The 22,647-nt window shown below is 39.6% G+C and overlaps 1 protein-coding gene across 1 annotated transcript in view; it reads left to right on the top strand.

The window, feature by feature from the left end:
* Nucleotides 1-22,647, top strand: part of LOC146689318 (thyrotropin-releasing hormone-degrading ectoenzyme-like) — a 277,193-nt gene that overhangs the window by 182,346 nt on the left and 72,200 nt on the right. Inside the window, exon 6 of the mRNA XM_085437338.1 lies at nt 19,400-19,513. Within this exon, the coding sequence (XP_085293464.1) occupies nt 19,400-19,513 (114 nt within the window). The remainder of the gene's footprint in view (nt 1-19,399; nt 19,514-22,647) is intronic.

The following is a 22,647-nucleotide window of genomic DNA, read 5'->3' as shown; positions in this document are numbered from 1 at the left end:
GGTCTGTTCCTTCATTCGGTTCATGTTGATGTCTAGGAGGAGGACAGAACCATCAATCATCTGCTTTACAGCGTACAGGAAACAATTTATGTCTCAAACTTTCAATGTCAACCTTTTTCTTCCCAGCTGTCATGTCATTAATCCTCATAACTGCTACAAGCTACAGCTCCTTCTGCTGGCTGGAGCAGTAAAGTAAGATTCACAGCAGAGTTCATATCTAAAGAGACTCAAAGGGACTCAAAATATGAAAAAATGAATAGCTCTGGGACAGGTGTCTCTTTCACTGGACAGCTTCATCCTTTTTCGTATCTCTGGCTATCCTGCTGTTTCTGGTGTATTTCTATTCACAAGTTATTGTAAAATGAAAAAAAAAATCATTAGGTTCTCATTTACCAGAAAACCAGCTGCTGAATCTGATTTGACTTCACTGCAGTTTATGATTGAGAGGAGAAATCAGTCTCTCACTTTTTATGCTAAGAGAGCACATGTCATCCATACTGGCTTCCTGGCACTGGTTTCCAGTTAGTTTTAGAATTGATTTTGAGGTTTTATTGTTTGTTTTTTAAGTTTTTGCATGGGTTGATACGTCATAACCTCCATGATCATATTACTTTGGTTTGAGATGCCTGAGGTCTGTTGACTACTTGCTCCAGATGTCCAGATGAGATAGAGATCAGGTCGTTGACAAGTTGTTGACATAGTTGAACCTTAAACATGGAACAAACAGCTTTCACATCAGGACCTCTCTAGCAATCAGCATTTTATAAAAACCCTTTTGAAAACCCATTTTTACTCTTTGGCATTTTAAATAAGCCTGAGTTTAGAATGTTTTTTGTTTAGGATTATTTAGGATTGGATTTGTTTAGGAATGGTTTGGGACTTTGTTTTGAGCTAGTTTCAGATCGGTTTCAGGGGGTGTTTTTTGGACTTGTTCTTGGGTTTCCACTGTACTCTTGTGGCTTTAGCTCTGTGGATGTCTCTTCGTGGATTACACCCTGACTCCAGGATGAAAGAAGAAAGAAATCTTATGCTGAATCATGTGCTGAATTGCAGAATTCTTGTTCTTGTTGCAGGTGAAGATCATTCTCGATTCTGTCTGAATAATCAGCTCATTGTTATGCCACACAACAATTCTAAGGAGATGCACCTCCGTAAGACTGGGTGTTGGATGAAAATATTTTATAAGATAATTTTTTTAACAATTAATTGCTTCAAGATTGATTTTATAGCTTGTAGCTTTTCTATAGCTTTTGTAATATTAAAAGCCGGTGGTTGTTCTGCTTTGCTTTAATACCATAAACAAACACTCGGCATTACACATTATGAGAACTCTAGTGTTCTAATGGATTTCTAATCTGTGACTAGACTAACAGTGTAATTTCACACCAACACAAATTAACCATGCTAGGAAAAAATGTTTGCTTTGAACAAAAGGATGAGGTTATAGGTGTGAGAGTGCACTTTTATTTTTTCACTGGTGAAAGGCAATGAATAGAACAATAAGTCTGACACATGGCTTTTTATAAATCTTAATGACTTTGAGAAGGCCTTCGACAGCTTTCGGAGGAACACCCTCTGTGGTCCTATAAAACATTATGGCATCTCTGGGAAGTTCATACACATAAAGACCTCTTATAACAAGATTACTGCGTCTTTCTGTACGATGGCCACTTATCAGCAAGCCTTAGAGTCTAAACAAGGTGATGTGATTGCACCTTTTTCTTCCTATTGGTTATTGAATGCGTTGTGGTGGAAATAGTAAAAAAATAAATAAAAAAGGTGCAGTAGTGCAAAGGTGGACCTTCTGGCAGCAGCTATAGATGATTTTGACTGTGCAGACAACCCTTCACTTCACTCAAACATTAATGAATACTAACAGGTCCTGCAGTATGTATGAAGTTGTAAACTGCACTAAAAATAGTCCAATAATACTGAAATGAGTTGGTCCAGGACATGGAGAATAACCAAGATGAGAGATTATGGCGATAAGTGGTCAGACGAAATAAAGGATCGGGCAATGTTGGAACAACCTAAGGAGGAATTTGGGAGGAAGATATTAAAGAAGAAATTCACTTTCCTCAAGGAAAATGAAAGAAAAGCAGACCACCGAACACCTAGTTTAGGGATGTGGAAGGAAAGGTGCAAAAATAAGGTCAGTCCTACAGCACCCTCAAAACAATTGCAAAAGACAGAAGTGGGATAGCAGTGAAATAATCAATGACCTCTGCTGCTCTTAGGTCCAAAGGGCACGTCAAGTTACACTGCAGTGTTTTTCACAAGCTGCTCTCTCAGTCAGGTCCCTGGAGTCACTGTGGTTCTTAGGATAAATATGAATTCTGATTATTAACATTAAAGAGAATGAAAAACAGCAAATGGGCTGATTTGTTTAAACATTTGGGCTTGATTTGACTCTGTGATCACTCAGACCTGGTCCTCATGGAGACACATGCATGCACTGTGCACGTGTGTGTGTGTGTGTGTGTGTGTCCTGAAGCTGTCAGGCTGTATATTTTTCTCTGCAGTGTTTTGGTTCAAAGAGGATAATTTATTACTGCAGTCCATGTTTGCATACAGTTCATTACAATAGAAGGAGCCATAAATCAACTCATTGTTTGCTCCCGCTCTACCTGTCTCTCTCTTTCTGTTTCCCTTTATTCTTGCTGCTCTTCTTCCTTTCTTTCCTTTCCCTCTGAGTTTTTCATTTATATTTACCTCACACTAACATTCAGCTGTCCTTGTCTATCAGTTCAGCCTGGAGTCGCAGAATGATTTCCTCCATCTGCAGTTGTTTCCTGTCTTCTTTGACCTTTGTCCACTGACCTCTTGACCATCAGTTGTGATGCTGCTGATGTGGGAAGTCTGTGGAAAGTTTTAAAGTCCAGATAATCGAATATTCTTGAGTTCCAAAAAGTCAAGCTCAGCCCCAGTTATGGCAGCTATGACACCAGCCAGTGGCTCAGCTCCTACCCTTTGGGTTCCACATCTCATACAGGCTGTAATACTTAAATGTCTTTCTGCTTTCTCTGCAAAGTAACTGCAACATTAACTTCATTGTAAAGCACAGACTGTTTAATAAAAAAAAAATCCATGATAAATAATCTTAAAGCAGTAATAAGTATGTGTACAGCCTGGTATTCATTCAGATCTGTGTACCATGTTCAACTGACAGGAAAGATTGAATCACTGAGTGATAAGCAGAGTACGTGACCATGACCATCATGCACAGACTTCAGAGATTTGGTAGATTAGAAAACGCAGAACATTAAAAAAAATACAGTCGGCAAAAAGCATAACATTGTAATGGAATAACAGATGAGCTGTTATAGATGAGACATGTTGTATGAAGAGCTTTGAGTGCTCAAGTAAAGCAGAAAAGTGAATAAGCGAGTCCATACTAAGAGTCTCAGTGCTGGCTTTCAGACAGCAGGGCCAAAAAGTTGAAAGCTGCTGCTACACCTCCCAGCCATGTTTGCAGTTAGTAATATGACCTGCTGTGTGATTAATTGTGCTGACAGACCATCCAAGAAGTCTGTGCTCTGGCTCTAATGAGTGAAATACTTGTATTTGATTTTTCTGTTACTGGGTACTAATGAGCAGGTTTCACTCATGCTGTTCATGATTGAAACTTGCTAACACAACCTGCAAGTCTGAGCTGATATCTCCACACACCCATGCAAATGTGGTCACTTCCAGCTCCAATAACCTAACAGCCAAAATGCTAACCGTGAATCTTCAAAAACACCATGTATATCTGCACTGAGCTGTCTGCATGTCTATCCCATCACACCATATGAAAAGAAAAACCAGGATGTTAAAATTGCAGAGTTAATCCTAAAAAAGTGTAAATTTGTCAGTGCCTTTAAAAAAACAGTAGAATCACAGTAGATTCAAAAACAAAAAAAAGGACGTCTGCAGAGCAGTTTTTGACGTGTTGGCAGAACATCTACAAAAATTTCTTTTTGATTGTTATTTTGCTAAGCATATCAGCTTCTTCCAGGGTATTTATTAACACATAATTACAGTTTTTTACAGACGCTAGGACACATTTCTCAATACTTAGGTCACGTTTGCAAAACTCCTCACACAGTGAGCACAACAGAAGTCTATGTGGGCAAAACTGAGGACCAGTTATCATTGTTTTGGCACAAAATGCATTCAATGACTACATCTCTCAAATTTCATGAATTATCTTCTCACTCAGACACAACAACTGCCAAAAACCTTTGTACGTACAGGACATTTTGCATGTGCTTACATACTGTTTTCAAAACTGTTAAACTTATGGCCAAAACAATAACACAATGCAAAACTTGAAAAGACAGCAAAATCCAACAGCAATATTTTACTGAAACATATTTTAAATCTAAAAATGCAGTTTAACCAGCCACAGCTGATTCTCATTGTAGATGAACATCTACACAGGTGTTACTCCTTCAATCTTTCAACTCCTTCAATTCTGGCAGCCAGAAGATTCTTTCCTAGGTGTATTGCCCTAGATGACATAAGATGTGATGTGGATGAGAACCTGTGGCCAAATGGAGAAGACCGAGTAGATTAGCATTACTATTGTATGTGTATCAGTGGATGGTGTGTATACAAATTCTTGTATTTTGGGATTACTTAGTGCAAAAATAATAAAAATACATAAACAAATATTGACGAATTCTGCATGATGTCTGATTCATTCCAGTAACATATATTGAAATTATAAACAGAGATGTGTCCTTGTTTTACACAAGAAAACACTGTGTAATGCTACATGTTGTTAGTGTTTTTTAGGTCATTGTTTTGTGGGTGACAAAGTGTGTTTGTCGGCTGTCAACCTTTGCTAGTGTTCTGGAAGAATGAGTTTATTTGAGACCTGAATGAAGTGTTTTGGTAGTTGTAGTGCATTTTGAATGTGAAATGAACTGCTTTGCCAAGCTGACGGTCAGTTAGGAGGATTGTGTGAAGAGTTTTGCAAAAGTGACCTAAGTATTGAGAAATGTGTCCTAGCGTCTGTAAAAAACTGTAACGTGCATACATGAAATTGTCTTTTTGTTTTTTTTCTGAACTACTGAGGAAAATCTTTTCTTCAGATGCTTTATTAATCTGTCTGCCCACAGCCTCCTGTGCTGTTCCACTACTGAAGGACAGGAGGGTTTAATCAATAATAATGTGTGAGAGGAATACAGTTATATTTAGCCTTGTATGTGTGTGTGTGTGTGTAGATGTGTGTGTTTGTCGTGTTTGCGTTGAGCTGCCTCCTGCTCATGTCCGAGGCTAATTAACAGACCATAAACAAACATCTAACACCCCGTGTGGGTTTCCTTTTGTGAGTGTGTCCACATTTGTGTCTGTTCAAGGCTTATTAGGAAGCCTGAACACACTCCTGCAGTTGCTACACAGTGGGCGATCACACACATACTCTACATACACACATTTAAAAACCTCACATTAAATAGCTATAATGAACCTCAAACACAGTGACGGGTGTATGCTCTGTGTAAATGTGTGCATGAACTGCTGTGCACTGTGAAGGGATGAACTGAAAACCAAAGGCAAAAAAAAGTCGTTTCATATGTATTTGGAAAAAATATATTTTTCCCCTCTCTGTTCTCAGCTTGATGCTCCATAACACACCTTACATCAGGTAGCTTCAAGGTGAGACTAATACTGGAAACTGGTAGGAGTACAAATAATAAGTCCAAATTTATTGAGAAAGGCCTTTCACTGACAGGTAGTCACAAAACACTGAAGAACAAAACACAGTAAAATTGTCGAATTTAGGAAAGAGTGAGGACCCCAAATGGAGATTTGTAGACTGGGATTAAATAGAAACAAGTTTTTTTAAAGGCAAAATACATACATACATACATACATGCATAATGCCAGGCAAACGCTAGTCCATCGATCCATCCATTCGCTTCAACTTATCCTTTTCAGGGTCGCGGGGGGTGCTGGAGCCTATCCCAGCTGTCATAGGGCGAGAGGCAGGGTACACCCTGGACAGGTCGCCAGTCTGTTGCAGGGCCAACACACAGGGACAGACAACCATTCGCACTCACATTCACTCGCACATTCACACCTATGGGCAATTTGGATTAACCAATTAACCTATCCCTACTAACTGCATGTCTTTGGACGGTGGGAGGAAGCCAGAGTACCCGGAAGGAACCCACGCAAACACGGGGAGAACATGCAAACTCCATACAGAAAGACCCCGGCCTGATGGTGGAATTGAACTCAGGACCTTCTGCTGTACGGCAAAAGTGCTAACCACTGTGCTGCAAACGCTAGTATTCTTATGTATACTAGGAAGTTAGGAAACCATAAGACTACAGAAACCAGGACCAGTAATGGAACAGGATGAGCTGAGGGCTAGAGACACAGGATAATCAGGGAGATGGGGAAACTATAGGGAACACTCCTGGAACTAATCAGGGAAAATAAAACTGAATACTAAACAAACAAGACAAAGTTTACCAAAATAAAACAGGAAAAGCTAAAATGACACAATAGGAAACACCTAACATGAAGGCCAAGCAAGGTACAAGTGAACATTAAACCAAAAACAAAATACTAAACTGAGACTACAAAACCAACAACATCCGTAACTGAGGATGAATAACAAGAAATACAAAATGGTGAAAAACCAAACAGGAAGCAAAGGGAACATTATGGATGTTAAACGGAACTGAATGCTCGATCAAGAACCCGAATCATAACAAAATTGAAAAAGACGTAAATCCAATCTTTTAATTTTAATAAGTTAAGGCATATCTGCATTGATTGACTGAAGCTCTCAGTTTTTTGTGTTTTTGGAGCATTTTTCTTGTATTAATTCGAACATCTCTTTGTCTGTCGATGAAGCGTACTAATCAGGTTTGCAAGTGTTAGCTAATAATTCAGCACTTTATCTTGACAAACACTTGATGGCGATTCCTCCACAGCTGAGAAAAGTCTTTTTCAGCAACACCAAGTTTTTGGAACTTAGCGATCCTGAAACTTTATATCAGATGAGCTGTGTAAAAAAACTAAAGCATTGCCTTAGTGTTGCAAATGTTAACTAGAGCACCAAATATGTATTACTCTCTCACTGAATATAGTCCCCAACAAGTGCCCTATAATCTGCTGTTTGAATGAAGTTCTGGGTAAAAAAGACAGAGCCCAGCTGTTTTGGGGAAATTGCTGAGCCTGTAACCCAAATTAATGATTTCAAATGTGCTGTTTCTAAAAGTGTCCTAGAGCTGTTAATGTTAACTGGAGCACCAAATGTGTATTACTGCTCACATAAAAATGGCTCCTGTTTGATTAATATTTAGCTGAAACAACAGTGCCCAGCTGTTTTTTAAGAAAGGACTCAACCTTTATGTTTTAAAATGGACGATATTAAGATGTTTCTAAAAATCTGTGTGCGCATCCAGAACCTTTTCAGGTTAAAGTCTAGGAAAGTCCCGTTGAAAGTTTTCAGAATGGAATAATAAATTGTAGCTTTTCGTGTCAGTTTGTGTATTTTTTTTATTGTATTCACAGTTGCTCTGAGGTTGAGTTGTGGTTAATTAGAAGTCATACGCAGGTAAGTATGTTTCCCTCTTTCAGTCTGTCTTCAGGCTCAGGAACTTTCCTTTGATTGGCTCTGACAGAACACATCAAAAAACACAGACACACTGTTGCAGTGAGTTCAATGTGCAGTTTCTTCTGCAGTAAATTAAAAGTTGTGACAGTTTTCTTTTTTTTCTCATCCAGCAGCATCAATTTGAACTGCATGCACTTGTAGACTCGATAATGGAAGTGTGGCGGGACTGTCAGGGAAACAATGGGAATTACAGAGCTGTGCACATGCTTTGTCTGACAAACTGTCACCTGAACCCGCCCTCTCTCTTTGCTCACTGTCACACAACCATCATCAATAAATTACTGTAAGCTTAAGCTAACAACAGCAGCTCCGACTCTCTGATGGCAGAAGTTCTTGCCAACACATGAAGAGGAGACTTCCAGTACATTGCACTCAGCTGTGTTATTTGAAACTTGTCAGAGATGGGGCCAATTGTGACTCAGCATTATTTTTTTGGCATAAAAACAGGGAAAGAAAATCAATTACATTTCAGTATAAAGCCCTCAGGAGTCAGCTATCTATCTTGGCTTGTGCCATCTGCACTGTTCTGGGTTTAGAAAATCTGCAGTGAAGCTTTTGGCTCATCCAGCTGATCTATGTGTTTCAGTTCAGAGCTTCAGAACTTGATATCACGCCTGTCGGTATGGATTGGCAGCACATGGTGCCCTTTGGTGTCAGCCAGTGCAATTTGATTTGTTTTGCTTTCACACATGTTTAGTTAGGGTACAAAAACTACTTGTCATGTTTAGGAAACGATTGTGGTTTGGGTTCACTTCTTTCACTAAGGTGTCCCTTTTGTTCCCACACACTATGCAACAAGTTGGGAATGAATACAATTAAACTTGTGTAATGCAGGGCCCTGAGAATAATAATGGACTGGTTCAACTGGTCTAGAGCTTTGCAGGCAACTTTTAGAACTGGTCTATGTACAATTAGACTTGTGTTGAAATAATCTAGAACGTTTTATAACTCAGCTCAGTCAGTTTAGAACTCTGTGCCATGCTTATTAGACTGGATCTACCTTATCCAAAGTCTATCCAACAAACTTTTGAGCTAAGATATAGTTGGTCCAGAGAAAGCAAAGAACCTTAAACCATGTCCACAATTCTCATAACTTGTCAGGCTGCTAGCTGCTGTGTTTGCTGCAGATTCAACAGCCCAAGAAGTCTGTAGGGATGATGCTGTCTGTCCCGAATCAACTTGAACAGAAAAGCTTGTCTGTTAAGCCAAGTTGGTCCACATACAGAAGATTGCTTATTCCTGTTCCAACTGGCACGAAAAATTACAGCAAAGTCCAGTTGGTCCAAAACTCTATAAGGCAGCTCCAACTGCATCAGTATGCAAGTGGTGTGCAGTTTTATGTAATCCCTCATTCATATGTGGTCCATATTTCAGGTTAAAGTGGCCAGGAGTTTTGCAGTAAGCTCTAAGGCTATGGACCAGTTATCTCAGAATACTTCTGGCAGCTTCTTACAACACGTGCTGTGGTCCAGATGCAACTTATCCAGATGCATCTGAGATCTTTTTTCCATTGCCTGTTGGTCTTTAGCATAGGCTATTATCCAAAATCAAATTTCAAAATTTACCACCATTTGGCCTGTGGCCACTGTTTAATCCCCAAACAAACAGGATTCGCATAAAGATTAATTAAGCAGGAGGTTTGAGAGTTTGTTGTGACTGTTGTTGACAGCGCTAATTTCAAATTCAGCCAGTCAGGGTATAAGACCTTGTGAAATTCTCACTAGGTTCACAGATGTGGAGATGTAAACAATATTTGTGCCAAATGACAACCAAGAGTCATTTGGTGTTGGCTGCCATAGAGCCGTGAGGAGCTCCATCGAAACAGAAAGTGAAAATCAGATTCAGTCCCTCTGCTCAAGTGAGGGATGAATATTTATCAGTGAGGGTCAGGCAGAGGGAGGAGAGGAAGAAGACGATGATCAAAGGCGCAGTTCTGCTTTGTTCTAAAGGAGGGGAGAGATGGAAAGAAAGAGAGGAAAAACAAAGGTGAAGGAAGGAAAGAACGAATCTGTTAAAAAAACAAGTGTTTTTATTATGTTTTAGTGCATTGTTGCATGATCACTTTGATGCATGTAAGATTTTTCAAACCATGGCAGCAACCTTAATTTCATTTCTAAAAATAGGTTAGTCCATTATACTGCTAAAGTAACTTGGTTCCCCCAAACAACTAGTTTTCATCTGTGAAAATTTCACTCAGCAAGACATGAGCTGTACTTAACATACTAAACATACAGCATTCATCAGAGTGCCACTTTACCTGTATTAAGGATTATTTAGCTGCTGGGAATTCCTGGGTATACCCAGAGAGCAAGGTTTCCAGATGGTGTACGCAAGGTTAGAAGAATAATACAATCTCATGTGGTTGTTGATTGGTGGAAATAGCATTTACTTAACCAATAGCCTAGATGCTTGGCTGCCCAGATAACAGTACAATTGGCATGGAGGAGTTTAAGTGTCTCAGCGTCTTGTTCATCAGTGATAGCAGTTTTGCAGGAGGATGACAGATGGATTGGTGTGAGTTCTGGCTAGTTAACCAAAGAAGGAAATCGGGACTATAAGCAGGACAAACATGGTACTCCACCACCAGTGGGGTAGTTCTCTACACCAGTACTACGTGGAGTACTCCGCATATGTGGAAGGAAATGTATGCGAAGGGAAAGATGCACAAGGAGCTCAGTTCTTTGGAATGGAGTCAGAGTAGACTTATTACACCTCAACATTAAATGGAACCAGCTAAGGTAGCTCCCGATTGCCTTTTTGATGAGGTGTTTTGGGAGTGGACACACTGGAGAGATTACATCCCTCGGAAGACTTGGGAATGCTTAGCTGTCCCAATAGAAGAGGTGGGGGAAGCCAATGGAGAGAGAGATCTGGGCTTTTCTGCTTAGACATGAATGGAAAAAGATTCAGTTTTCTGTAGTACATAGAGAGATCTATGTACTACAGAAAAAAGTTATTCCCACCTTCATATGAAAGTACCCTTTGTGTCAACTGAGAAAAAGTACCAAACAGCTAACCAGCTAGTTCTACACTTGGTAGTTACTTACCAATAGATTTTTAGGTCTGCAGAGTAAAGTCAAAGCAGAATTGGGCAACTCCACTGATTGCAAAAGTAAGTCAGATTGTGCAGAATTTAATGAGGACATTATAGATCTTTTCCAGAAAAGTCTCAGCAGCTAATTTTAAGTCATATTTGAAACTACAAGTTGCCCGTTACGCAAATTCCAGTTATTTTTAGAGTAAAAATGCCAATAAAGCCCATTAAGTTTTAAGGTACAGGTTTATAGCTACCTTGTGATTAACAAGTCACTATAATATGAGCAAAACCTAAGATGTTGAACTTTACAGCTAAGCTCAACTGTAAAATCAAAGGTGGTCCATTTTTGTTTCCTACCTTGATTGTAACGAAGAAACTAGTTACATGTAACTGTTTTATATCACAAACAAATTTGCCTTGCCAGAATCTGCAATGCTTGCTGTAAGCCAGCTCTACAAATGAAGGTACTCGTCATATCACCTGACAAGAATACTTCTCAGTGCTTGGTATTTGTCTGTGTTTTCTTTCTACAATTAGAAATGTGCTTTAACGTAGAATGGAATAATGAGTGCTTTTTATTCTTTTTGTCGAGACTGCAGACCAAAGCTTGTTTACTCAGAGGGCAAAAAGCTCAGTGAAAAACATGAGGAAACTTTTAGTTTAGACTAGTTCAAAACATATATTAAAAATTAAGTAATTTAAATCATCAAATTTTCATAACTGAGAGGGTAAGTGGTCTGCTATAATCTATCATATTTCAAAAGGAAACCATGCAACATTGCTCATCAATACCATAGAAACTTCCACACAAGACACCCCAAAAAGCCAGATGATCTGATTAGATTGTGGAACACCTGTCTGCATAGATTTGCATATTAATGAGAGAACAATGATCTCCCAGAAATTGCTTAAACTCCTTTATACTTTAACAAGTTCAAATTGATACCAGATGTGTAGCATTGCCTATGAGCTAATTAGCTTAATTAGCAGGAAACGGATAACTAAAGAACAATATGTACCAGAGCAGATCAGATGATGGGATTACATTTTGTTTGGCCTCGCTACATGGATTTGCATATTAATGAGGTAAAATTGTTTTAAAGCTTAGCATCGTTGATGACAAATTACTTCGTTTTTGTGACCGTACTCTTTTCTTGTGGTGGGACATAAGGAGATCTAAGCACTGTTTGTTGTACTTTATTAGCTATCTGTAACAACTAGAAAGGAAACATGAAGTGGCTGTTGATTCCAGTTCTGTGTTATCGATACTGTTTGATCATTTTCTGAACTCTGGGGGTAATATAACCATTTCACAGCCATCTTTGGATAGGGACTGGGCAAGTTCACCTTTCCTGAGCAATCCTTAAAACAAACATTGATTTCTGTGTTTCTGCTTTGCATTCATGCATTTGTCTCTGTCACTTTCTCAGCTTTTACTAAATTTAAAAGCCAGACACCATGTCCCATCTCTCTATGCCTCCTTTTACTGACTCATCATCTTTATTCCTGACGTTGGACTTTTCTTTCCTGCATCTTGAGCCTCAGCAGTCTTTAGTTTCAGCTTTGAATGTTTTCTTTTTTTGGCTTCCCTTGCTGCACTTTATGAACAACCCCACCTACCTACAATTCATGTGTTTAACCATGGAAACAGCATAACCATGGCAACCCGAGTCAACCCCCCTCTCCCTCTCGGCAGAAATGGCTGACCCACCAGAGGCGTTTTTGTGTTTTAATGAGGCTGAAACACCATGAGAGACGACAGAAAAGCTAATGAAGACAAGTGCGTTAAAAAAAAATACAGAAGTTGTCATTTTTAATTAGCAGAGAAGTCGTAACAAGTATGGAGGATTAGTTCTTGTCATTGGGTCTGTCACCATGAAAGGAAAAAAATCTCTGCAGTGTAAAAATTAATTATATTTTCTCTTTGTCAAAAAGCTTGAACAAACTACACCAGGATGAATCAGCATGATGGGAGCTGAAAACTTACTGACCCACTTCCACCGTTATCAACCAGCTGGATAAAAAGTGAAATCCTTTTAAAGCAGGAGAACAAAGAATCAAATGTAAACTGTCATGTTTAATAGAAGAGCAACTCAGCAGCAGTTTGTCTGATAGAGCAACAATCAAAGGGATTTTACTGCAGACTAGAAACTCGTTCTTTGATCAGAATCTTTATTCTTTTAACAGAAAAATACACAAACTTCCCTAATTTCTGTTGGTGGACAAAACCAGTCTATCGTTTGTTTGTTTTTTTAATTTATCCTTTCACAGCAGAGATTTTTCCTGCATGCACCATCATGAACTACCAACCATCACATGCAGTGTGTTTTGTGGCAATAAATTAAACTAAACTCAACTGTAAAAATGTTTGAGGCTGAGGATAGCTAGCTTTGACTGCCACCCAATCCACAAGGCCTCCCGGGTGCTTTGGTGAGATGTTTCAGTCATGTCCTACTATGAGAAGTCTCTAGGTGCTGACCTAGTGAATGAGTAGAGAGATTAAATCTCTCTGTTGACTTTGGCTCTCACTTGAAAGAGCTGGAGGAGATGGCTGACGAAAGGTAGATCTGGGCATGTCCCCTTAAACTGCTGCAACCCTGCGACCTGGACCTGGATAAGCATTAGAGGATGGCTGCATACTGTTTAGTTTTAACTTTAGGATCACAGGTACCAACCTCATTATTTGAAATTCTTGCCATTTTTGTAATATAAGCACCCACTATCATAACAATACATATGGGAAAGCGCAACAGCTCCCCTTTAAACAGCCCATTTCCATTTGATTTGTGAAAACAGGCTTTCATTTCTGATTAAGTCTCTTCATCAGCTAACGATCTGAATTCAGAGTCTAAGAATAGCCTGATGCAAATCTGAGGCAAATGCATTATTTATGATTTCGGGGCTGTATAAATAAAATTCATTTGGCTTGCATCAACTTCTTTACTCCCAAACATCTATCTAAACAGCAGGGAGTAGTGGAAGTGGAAGTAATGATAATGGGATAATAGCACTGCATAAATTTACATGTAGAATTTCTACCACACAATTATCTTTATTGTATTAAATAACAATGACAAAGGAGGACTCAATGACAAGAAATCACTGTTTACAAATGCCAATATAGTGCTTGGCACACAGCCGTAATCCCTGTCACAACCATTTAATGCTGCTGCCTCACAAACTAGCAAACATACAAGCAATCCACATTAATATAGTTAGTGCTAAACCCGATAAGAGAGTCAGATAATGAGGAAATATAAATTAAATGTCACTCTACTCATTCACTTCCTCCAACAACAAATCAAGCTAAATAGAGAGAAGACTGACAATTTAGGGGAAGATTAAAAAAAAATCAGATTTGACTTTATTTAGTCCTTCCCGTGGAAAAACAACACCAAACTGAACAGCAGCGACTAACAATAATAAAGAGGGAATAAATTAAACTTACTCCCTTTAACCAAACCTCTTTGCTTCCTGCACTACAACAGGAAGTTAATTCCTTAACTTAATTAACGATAGTGGGACGACTGGACAAGAATTTGTCCCTTCCTGCAACACAACAGCTGGAGCTTGGAGACAAAAATAGGACTACATGAATAAATCTGTTGGCTCCGCCCCACTGAAACATAACCAAACATCACAGAGTCACAGTCATGAACATGAATGAATTAATAGTCTGGTTACGTTCCAGCATCTGTGTGAGTATCGAGAGGAAGCAGCGACCTCGCACTCCTCCTGATGTGAGTACAACTTCATCTGGCACTGGTTTTCCATCCTATAAACTGCAGCGGTCCCCGCTGTGACTCTAGCTCCGCCTCAGGAAGTTGAACCAGTGTCTGTTGAGCCAGGCATCGGAAGCAGCCAGCTGACCAGCCTGCCAGCTCCCCACAGGGTGGTCGGTTTGAATCCCTGCCCAGACACAGACACAACCTGCCAGAGAGTGAGAGAAAGGAGTTAGTATGCATGTCTGGACACATTCTTCAGCTTCACCATATCTACAGGGTGTGTGTGTGTGTGTGTGTGTGTGTCCATGCAGGTGAAGAGGTGAATTCCCTCCAAACTGTGCAGGCTTACAGAGCTGAGAAGAAGTGTGCTTCAAAAATATAATGTCACAAAGAGTTTCTATTTTGTCCTCATAAAAAATGCAGTAAAAAGGGAAAATCAGTCAAATGCGTATTTGGTCTATCCAACCTCTGGCTTTAATGGCAGCAGTGCTTCTAAGGACACTTTCACATGTTTACACAAAGGGACTGAAAGTATCAGTGAGCCACTTTCTCTGCAAAATGATCTCAGAACAAGACACAGAAACTAGAGTGAAATATGATTTAATAAATACAATATGCAGGAATTCCAATCGGTTACTCTTAAAAATTGTTTTCCTGAAGCGCACCCGCAGCTCATTAAGATTTCAGACATGCTGTGCAATATATTTAGAAGCATGACGGGGAAGAAAAAAGACTAAAACCAAGTAAAATATTTATTTAAAAAAAAAAAAAAAAGCAGGCGCTGACCAAATTACTTTTTACTCACAGCAGATGTACTGACAAGAATTCTTAGACTAAGTAACACGGTAAAAAAAGACTCAAGGGCATTACAAAACCTAACCACATAAATATAAAATGAAGCCAGATCAAAAAAATAGAGTAAAAATGTATATAAAAATAACTAAATTCATATCTGAAATTAGTTCTGCTACAGTTAAACTTAGCTTGTATGTTTTACTAGATCCTGAATGTGGTTAATCAGACGGGATTTTAAATCTCGTCTGATTAACCACCGCTCACCACCCTGCAGGTGGGTAGTTTTACAGCTGCACAACCCACGTGCACCCTGTCCCCACCGTTTTTATACATCATGTGCTTTCCCTGCCATGTGGGACATACTGCTAAATATAAATATCTACAAATGTCCACAACACTTTCAAAATTAATTCTATTTTTCAGTTGTAACCACTCAAAGTAAAGCAGCTGTATTTTAAACCAGCTAAGATTAGGTTGCTGTGGTTAACAATATTACAGGGGGGTTCCTGGTTGGCTTCAGCCTTTATTTGTGGACTTGTGGCCTGTTCTCCCCATCCTTGTGTGGGTTTGCTCCAGGTGTTCCTGTTATCTCCCCCAGCAAGATTTCCTTGTTAGGCTAATTGGATCAGTTAATTCAGCCTTTCCTGAGTCTACCCTGCTCCGTTAAATATGATATAGGAGTAAGGTTTGGCTGTGTTACACCCACATCCTCAACAAGCACATTAAAATAACAACTAGAAAAGCCTTTCCAATTTAGTCTAAAACATGCATTTTGGTCTTGCTGATCTTCTGTCATAAGTTTTCAATTCCGGTATGCCAAACAAACAAGAAATCTATAAGAAGGGGCTAATTGCTAATCAAACCCGACCAATAACAGCCCCCATCACTACTGACCAGGCTGCTAGTCTAGTGAAGTTAAGGAGGAAATATCAATTCCTATAAATCTGTATGTATTTATAGACGTTTAGGACATTGTACTGGGAGCACAGTCGACACATATAGAACCTCATTTGATTCTAATTACTGAACTGTCACTAACATTAGTGTTGTTTTACATCATTTGAAACTTTGACATGTTTTTAGTACACTTTGAAACTTGAGCCCATGATCTCAAAAGGAAATTATTCTCTGAGATCAGAGAGTATGGGAGGCTAGACCTGTGTGCCCATCGACTTCTTCAACTGAAAGTCTTTACGCAGCTGCAGGAGTCGCCCTCTGCAGGCCATTAGAAAGAACGCAGGTTTAAGCCATTTCTGAGCATGTTTGCTTTTCAGACCCAGAAGCTGCATCTGTTCTGTTGTTAGAATCTATGGAAAGAAGCCATAAAATGGCATTTTAACTGCTCTACGCACTAGTAGACAATACTAAATGAGATAGAAAGCAGCAAAGACTCATGATTAACAATAAAGGCAAGAAAAGAACACAGATGTAAATCATCGACCAGCAAGAGTCACAAAACGCCTGAGTCAGCATTGCAGTGTGCAGATGTTTTTGTCCTTTCAGCCCCAATGATTAACTTGGTTTCAATCCTGCCCTTCATTATATTTAGTAATTTCTGCTTTGACAATTTTACAAGATGTCTTCAAAAAGAGCTGCAGCATCTCCACCACCTGGGAGCGTTTGATTATCTGCCTCATATGCCGCACTCGACTGAAGTAGGTTTCCTCGCCCCCGCTGCCACATAAAGAGGGCCAGCCTCTGTTTTTTGGTGAAGGCGGATGCTCAATGTTCCTCCTTCACTTCGGAAACAAATAAAAAACCCTGGTCATTAATTTCTGATGCACTGAGCTCTCGCTCTGCAGGGTGACAGCATCTGTTGAAAGCTCCAGTAACTAATTGCATGAAAGGCAGTTCTGTTGTTGTTGGTCGGGGGATTAGCTTTTGTGCCCTTTTTGATTTATATGGAAAGACTTATAACACCACACTGCATAATTAAGTCTGACTTTTTTCAGCTGCTTGCAGATTTACCCAAAAACACTGAACACACACACACACACACACACACACACACACACACACACATATGCACAGTCTAGGTACTTCTCTGCTTGACCACACAAACTTTGATCAGTTGAAGGACAATTTACTGCAGACATGCTGCCAAACGTACAGTCTCACACTCACTGTGCTGATGTATCAAAACTGCAGTGTGTGCTGTTTCTACAGATGGAACTTTAATCAGGGTTTAAAGGAAATTTGAGGTAAACTTTTTTTCTTTGTGCGTCTGAAGATTTAAAGGGAACGCTCAGACTCAGAAACAAAGCTGGTAGAGACGCCTGTTTGTTCCCCACCGTTTTCATTCAAACTGCGTCGCCAGGAAACCGCTTGGATCCAATAAATTACTCCTGTGGCTGCGCGTTTCGCTATCAGCAAAGTTCACTCTATTTTCTTACGTGCTCTGCCTTTATTAGACTTCACTGCTGGTTTACTCTGATGAGGCTCTGAGGCAGCTTGAGAAAAGGCTAACAGTCCAATCAGGTGGTAGCATGCCAGCTGAATGAGAGCCAAAGCCTCCCCTTCCTTTGTCACACTTTGGAGCAACGTTGTTGGTTGCCCTATGGTGTTGTTGATGAGTGAACCTGCCTCATCACATCAGCTCAGAGCAGGCGAGGAAGCCAAGTCAGTCCTTCAGGAGGGGCAGGACTTGGAAGGCCGTACTCTCCCTGCTCAGAATTTGTCTGGATTTAATTGGATTTTCTTTCCTATGCACAACAAAAACAGTTTTGTATGTTCTAAAGATGGAATATGAAATTTTATTCATTCTACAGGAGTGGTTGAAGAGCTGGTAATAAACTAATCTTGGACATATTGGACTAAAACCACTATGAAAATTCTGTGACTGTGGCATCAGCATTAGGTTTTTGATTTTTACATAAATATCTTAACAAATATTGGATAAGTTGAAGATTAATTGGCTGTATCTAAATGTATGATACATATCTCTTAGTAACTTTCTGAAACACACAAATTCACACCTACTTCACGGTGTGACTGGAACTCAGAGTGGATTATTTGTGGCAATTTTCATGCACACAACTCAATGAAACACAATCTGTTTTTGCATAATTTCAGCAATTTTGAACTTCACTCTAAAAGTAAAACAACCAGCTTTAAGAGATAAAATGATGGACATTAGTAATAAATTGCTTCATACCACATAAGTAGCAATTTCATGCAAACATGACTAAACTTTCATATTCGAGTAGAGGACATGTGTACATCAAGCTGCAGCATCTGGAACTGAAAAATGAAGCTCATGCAAATGCCATCCATCCATCCATTCGCTTCCGCTTATCCTTTTCAGGGTCGCGGGGGGCGCTGGAGCCTATCCCAGCTGTCATAGGGCGAAAGGCGGGGTACACCCTGGACAGGTCGCCAGTCTGTCGCAGGGCTAACACACAGGGACAGACAGCCATTCACACTCACATTCACTCGCACATTCACACCTAGTGGCAATTTGGATTATCCAATTAACCTATCCCCACAAGCTGCATGTCTTTGGACGGTGGGAGGAAGCCGGAGTACCCGGAGAGAACCCACGCAAACACGGGGAGAACATGCAAACTCCACACAGAAAGACCCCGGCCTGATGGTGGAATTGAACTCAGGACCTTCTTGCTGTGCGGCAACAGTGCTAACCACCGTGCCACCGTGCTGCCCAAATTGTAAAAAAAAAATTTTAATTCTCAATTGGGCAGTCGAGGCTGGCTGCGAAAATAAACATGTTTACATCCAGGTACAAAAAACAGCATTGGTCTATTTAACTGCTTTATCCCTTAATCAAAACTCTACAGAGGGTGAATTTTTATTTAACTCACCCTTTTAAATGATATTGACATAAGTATGGCATTAACTACATCTATTTTAATACGTGGCTCTTTATTTTTAGAGGCTCAAATGCCACTGGACAGTTGATTGAAAGCCGTTTCATGGCCAGGCGAGGCCTATTCTCTCCATAGATTGTGACAAATTAAGCAAAGAAGATCTGTTTCTGTTTCAAAGTAGCGAATTGAGGGAGGCTCTAATAAACCTAGAGGGTAACTCTCACATTGCTAAGCTTAAGCTTTAAACACAGTGCTCTGAAAGCTAACGAGTGATGCTTCATCCATTAGTTGTACACAGTTTATGGTTTGAATATAAGAATGGGTTTCATAAAACAGTTTCATAAGAAATAACTCTTTAAGACATGAAAGCATATGAAATGATTTTGTCTCTGTCTTTCAGTGGTTCGGTGATCTGGTGACTCCAGTGTGGTGGGAGGATGTTTGGCTAAAAGAAGGTTTTGCTCATTTCTTCGAGTACGTCGGCACTGACTTTCTCTTCCCAAAGTGGAACATGGTGAGTGTAAACTTGACTTTTACTTCATTTATGAACAGGTATTAATGTGCCAGCCACACTATACCTTTGTTAGAAAGTTACAAAAAACATTTGTATTTTTCATTAATTTCATCATGACTACTGAAGTCAGAGAAAACTGCCGTTTAATTTGCAGTAATTTGCCAGTATGGCTCTCGTCTGGTACCTCCTGGCCTTTCCACAGATGGGTGAGCAACATCAAAGACAATCGCAGGGTACGGGACAGATCACGCATAGATCACAAGCATGACATGCCATGGCTAGCAGAGGAAGCAGCCAGTGTAGGCAGGTGAAAACAAGATCATTAACCTGTCCTCAGTTAGATTTGCCTGTTGGGTGGGTGCTGGATCAGGATCACAACCACAGGTAAAGCTTAAAAGCACAATGATGCTGCTGGTGGTCAGTGGGATAAACTGAAATTAAAGGTTGGCCATTTTTTAGGTTATTTAATAGAAATATGGATTTTGCACTCATAAATATACATAATTTTATGTAATTATAGAATCTAACAAAAATGTCTTTGAATTAATCCTTAATTAATAACAAACATAGGAATGTGTGCTTGTTTCTGGAGGCTGCCTTGTTGCCCTGCCATCTTGAGGGCGAATGTTGCTGTTAACTGTGTTTTATGTATGGTGCTATAGAGCACATATGTACTATGTCAAACGTGGAGCAGAAGAGAACTTGTAGGTGTTCAAGTGCTATCGGGGCAAATTTTAATTCAGCACCCTGCAACAAAGTGTCTTGATGCATGCACAATCATCCAGGTAAGGAAAACCAAGAAAGCTGATTTTGTTCATCAGCACATAATGTTTTCAGTGGGAGAAACATGTCGACACTCATCCAAGTGACGTCTTCAGTCTCTTGGACCGTTCAGCAAAGAAATAAAAACTTAAAGGGAACAGACATCAAATAAAACCACAGACATGGATAATTCAATAAACAGATAAGTTACATACATGAAAAAAGATACTTAATTGAATCAAATAAAATTAACAAAAAAGAATAGTAAAAATAAAACAAGCCTTGAAGGAATTGTTAATACAGTAGTGCTGGGGTGGGAGGATCAGTCCAGCGTGGATGAGGAATATTTGAATTTGAGCGTAGCAGCTTTCTCATGTTGCATAACATCATTTGTTTTTGTTTTTACAGTTTGAAATCACTGATAAATAATTTGGTTACATTCACATATTATACGTATCCAAGTCCAACAATCAGTAGCGGTTTTTGATACGGGCGACACGGGCGGTTGCATCGTGGTGGGGGGCGGCATCACAGGCATCGGCAAAAAAAAAAAAAAAAAAAAAAAAATTGCTCGTACTCATGCTGCCCCGACATCAGCCAGCACATATTGGGAATGTCATAGGCACCGGTAGGTTTTCTATTGCCCATTTGCTGGGAGTAAGGGCGAGGTGCGCCTGCTGCTTGCGGCACAGGGAGGAGAGGGCGGGGCGGTGGGGGACTTATAATTTGCACTGATGTTTTTCCGGAATTCTATACGCGAAAAATGAGCGCGAGAGCCCTCGGTGCGCCTGCTCGCTGCTGAAGTCAAAGTAAACTTTATTGTCATCTTGGCTGCATGCAGTACACTATAGAGAGAGACTAGAGGACGAGACTCCAGTTTCAGCAGTGCAAGTAAACAAACAATATATATATAAGAAGAGTAAGAAAATAAATATACACTTTAGGACTCGGGGTAAAGGGATCAATAACAATTTAAAATTTATATTTTATATTTTGATGATTTAATGTCTCACGCACAACCTGTGGAAAGTGGAAGGAGACCTGCTGCCTCCAAATAGAGCACATTTCATTCATGATGTTTTCATCCATAATGATGTAAATCCAAGCCCATCATGTATTCATGATCTGAATCCTGGGTTGTGTGAAATCCCAGAAATACACCTTAGACAAAGTGAATCTGTGAACTAAGGTGTAGGTCTGTTAGGTTATGTTGTGGTGATCCTCGGGTTGGGGGACTTGTGTTCATACTGGAGTTCAAAATTAAAAAAAATTAAAATAAAAAAAGTTCAAAGCCATCAGGTGCTCAGTTTAGAAAAAATAGAAAAGAAGAGGAGGAGAAACGAGCAAAAGATGCAGGTAAGCAGATGTGTCGTTGGATAATGGCAGGTCATCCTGAAACAATCAGAATCAGAATACTTTATTAATCCCTAAGGAAATAATGTGGATTACAGTTGCTCCAAGAAGAAATGGTATAAATACTAACAGTAACAGACTAAACTCCAAACAATACATTATGTTACAGAGTTCAATATTAATTAGTCATTGCCAGTAGTTGATTTGTCCTGTTCTCATTGTATGACAAATTATGATGGCTGTTTGGTAGCCGTTTGCATACAATGCATACTCTCTCTCTCTTCATGTGTGTGAGTGTTTCTCTAGTGAATTTCGACAACAGTTTCATGTTTCATGTTAATGTACAATCCTTAATATGTTTTGTGTGTGTGTGTGTGTGTGGGGGGGGGGGGTCAGAGGGAGTGTTCGCCCGGGGCGCCAAACAGGACCGCCACTGCCAACAATATTAGATCTGTTTCAAACACCGTTTCACAAACAGCAGCAGCGGAAAACCTACAACAGAACAATTCAGCATATCCTCAACAAGTCACTTCAGTACCGCTGTTTACGAAAGTTACAAGCAACATGTTGAAAACCGCCGAAACATTTCACAAATTGTTCCCAGTTTTCCAAAATTGCAACAGAAATACAGTTCAGAATAAGAAGGGTTTTAAAAAATAGATTTTCCGGTTCAAATCGATTTTAGTTTGAATAACACAATATTGATTCATTAAATCTACATCTAAATTCATTTAAATATAAATGTATTTTGCCAGAAATGCCAGAATCTCAGGTTAAAGCTCACAAAAGTGTTTCAACAACCACCAAAGAGTTAAAATACCAAACGATTAAAAAGCAGGTAAACGGATTCTGCGCAAAGATGTACACACAAAGTGCGACCCGACGGCACGTACATGGACACGCTGTTAGTGCTGAAAGCCGATATCTCACAGATTCTGAAGCTGCAGGTTTTGTCATTCTCCAATCAAAATTTCCTGAACCATCAGCAAAAGAAGATCAAAACTATGCTTCACATTTCA

This window comes from Copadichromis virginalis, linkage group LG17 (genome assembly GCF_057382275.1).
Source record: "Copadichromis virginalis isolate Kocher_CV1m ecotype Utaka linkage group LG17, C_Virginalis_male_GT1.1, whole genome shotgun sequence".
Classification (NCBI taxonomy): Eukaryota; Metazoa; Chordata; class Actinopteri; order Cichliformes; family Cichlidae; genus Copadichromis; species Copadichromis virginalis.
This window is presented reverse-complemented; position numbering and strand designations above follow the sequence as displayed.